The following is a 2,923-nucleotide window of genomic DNA, read 5'->3' as shown; positions in this document are numbered from 1 at the left end:
GGTGGGGTATATATTGCATAAAACAGGAAGACGAGAATGTTTATTCATTGAAGTTGGAGGAAATGTCTGATTGTTAAGGCAAAGTTGGAGGGAAAATATGATTTTTAAACCATTAGTGTGTGAGATAAAGCGAATATATTTCTGCATTTTGGTGGGGTATTTTTTTCTTTCGAAAAATACATAATATTTTTTTCTTTCGAAAAATAGTCAAATTAAAAGTAAGTGTACTATGAATTATGACTCGCCAGTACGTATTTTCCATTCCTGATTACATCAATTAGAAGACTCTCGTGCATTGATCCTTCCATCGGTAGACGATAACTAAGTAAATATTACTATCACAAAGGCAAATTCCATAAAACAAAGATAATATTACATGCACAACCCTCGTATAATAAAATTGCATTTTATTACGCCATGATCAACCAGCCAGTACATGAGTACAATTTTGTGGAAACCAAATCGTATCAGTTAGAGAGTCTAGGGTCGAATAATTAATCATATGGTGAAGCAATTAAGTACAAGTTGTTTTTTCTTGCAACATTAGCACCAAATTTCTCAGTCATATCTAATTCCTCTGAATTCATACCATTAGGAAGTTTCCAATCAAAATGGTACAGTAATCTAGCTAGAGTAAGCTCAAGGGCTGCTGTACCAAATGACATTCCCGGGCAAGCTCTCTTCCCGAATCCAAATCCCAAGAACTCAATAGGAATTGATCTTTCGATATCATTATTGAACCTCTCGGGATCAAATTTTTCTGGATCATGCCAATATTGAGGGTCCCTTCCCATTGCCCACATATTCACAAGGGCTATAGTTTTTTTAGGTATGATGTACCCATTAACCTCGCACTGCTCTATTGATTCCCTAGGTAAAGACAATGGACCAGGAGGATGAAGCCTTAGAGTTTCCTTAACTACCAATTTCAGGTACTTCAGATTTTGAATATCACGTTGATCAACTATTTTTCTTCCTTTCAAGATCTCTCTGACTTCAGCTTGCACTTTTTTCATGACAGTCGGATTCTTTATTATTTCAGACATGGCCCATTCCAATGCAGTTGATGATGTCACAGTTCCGGCAGCGAACATATTCTGTAGGTGCCCAATCAATAAGCAATTTTAGGGTTCATTTGTAGCCAAATATAATAAATAAATAATAAACTTCTTAAGAAGAAGAAAAGGTGTAGGGGAAGAGATTGACATGAAGATCTAGGTAGTGCTTACCAAGACTATAGCTTTGATGTTATCTCTTGTTATAGGAATCTTAAAATTGTCGCTCTCCTTGTCTTTAAGCCTTAAAAGAAGGTGCAAAAGATCTTCTTTATCAATGGGCTCACCGTTATTTCTTTCTATGCTAGCTTCGTGTTCACGAACAATTTCTTCAAGAAGGAGATCACATTCTTGATGCATTTTAACTAGCTTTTGCTTGGATCCTATGATGAACTCAGGAAACTTGAGGGACGGGAACAAATCCAAGATATTGAAAATTCCTGCGAGACTTGCTATTCCTTTTATTGCAAAAATTAATGAGTCCGAATTGTTACAGACCATTCCAACTGATGCTTTGCAAATAATAGCACAAGTGAGCGAGTTAAGACATTCACTCATATTGATTGGCGTACCACCTGCAGCTGAGATCTCTATAGATCTAACTAAGCTCGAAATCTCTTCCTCCATTAGAGGATAAGTCGAGTGAACCCTTTTCGGACTTAGGAGCTCTAACATGCAGAATTTGCGCATTTGTCTCCAGTAATCACCATATGGAGCAAAAACCATGTCTCTATTATTGTACGTAATGGTCTTGGAGACAAGGATCTCCGGCCTATATGCAAACGTGGTATCGCTTGTTTTCATCACTTCTTTCAGCATCTTATAAGATGATATGACTATAGTTGAACGTTCGCCTAGTTTTAGGTGGATCAAAGGTCCATGTTTCTCAGCTAATTCCTTGAGTGCAACATGAAGCAGGGAGCTTCTGGCCAGCTGATGTAAGTTTCCGATGAGTGGGAGTTTCCATGGTCCTGGAGGCAATATTGTTTGCCCTCTTTTGATGAATAATACAAACAGTATAGGTAGGACAAAGAGGAAGATGATCATGAAGAAAGAGACTTCCATATTGGAATAATTGACTTACTTTACTTGTGTCTAATTTATCGTCTTCTCGGGAAGACTATATAAAAGATCCAAGAAATGGGATAGGAAGAAAAGGTGAGTTTGGTTTTTTTTTTTTTTTGGGTTTTTTGGGGGGGGGGGGGGGGGTGTTGGAGCATAGAAAATAAAATAAAATAAACTGGAACAAATTAAGGTCGTATATTAAGACTTTTATGTTGTGATGTTAGGTGGCTTTTGGAATATTTATCGTCCGGAACAAATAAGTCTATAAGAAATAGAGGGTAAATTTCATAAATGGTCATTTAATTATGATTTTTTTTTATCAAAGTCATATAGCTATATTTTATCACATAAAAATTATTAAACTTTTACTAATTTACACAAAAAGCATAGTGACCGAAAAATACAATATTCCGATATTATTTTCTTATTTCAATTTTTTTTCAAACTAATAAATAATAACCGAATTAAATAGGAATGATCCAACCCAATACCATATACATAAATTAAAGTAATATTAAAATTTAATCCTCCCCTCAAAATACACGATAATTCTATTTGTTATTTTTTTTTTTAGGATTTTCATTATATCAAGAGCTCTCTGATTATTCATACCTATTATATCTTCTTTTTTTGTGAGAATCACATGCAAAATTTCCAAAAAATAAAAAAACTACTTGAAAAAGTCTCTCTCTCTCTCTCTCTCTCTCTCTCTCTCTCTCTCTCTCTCTCTCTCACACACACACACACACACACACACATATATATATATATATATCACCTACCGTCTATTTGACTGATTTGAA

At 35.1% G+C, this 2,923-nt stretch overlaps 1 protein-coding gene across 1 annotated transcript; it reads right to left on the bottom strand.

Moving 5' to 3' along the window:
• Positions 1-390: 390 nt before the first annotated feature.
• On the bottom strand, positions 391-2,120 carry LOC104117451 (cytochrome P450 71D7-like). Its single transcript, XM_009628507.4, has 2 exons — positions 1,230-2,120; positions 391-1,097 (listed from the first exon to the last, which is right to left on the bottom strand). Exons 1-2 carry the CDS (start codon positions 2,118-2,120, stop codon positions 495-497), a joined length of 1,494 nt encoding a protein of 497 aa, XP_009626802.1. The 3' UTR covers positions 391-494.
• Positions 2,121-2,923: the final 803 nt, after the last annotated feature.

This window comes from Nicotiana tomentosiformis, chromosome 12, assembly GCF_000390325.3.
Source record: "Nicotiana tomentosiformis chromosome 12, ASM39032v3, whole genome shotgun sequence".
NCBI lineage: Eukaryota > Viridiplantae > Streptophyta > Magnoliopsida > Solanales > Solanaceae > Nicotiana > Nicotiana tomentosiformis.
This window is presented reverse-complemented; position numbering and strand designations above follow the sequence as displayed.

Excerpts from the sequence above, each read along its gene's own strand:
- LOC104117451 (XM_009628507.4), bottom strand. The coding sequence starts at position 2,120 with ATGGAAGTCTCTTTCTTCATGATCATCTTCCTCTTTGTCCTACCTATA. Across the intron at positions 1,098-1,229 it reads ACATCAAAGCTATAGTCTTG|AATATGTTCGCTGCCGGAAC; the intron begins GTAAGCACTACC and ends GGGCACCTACAG.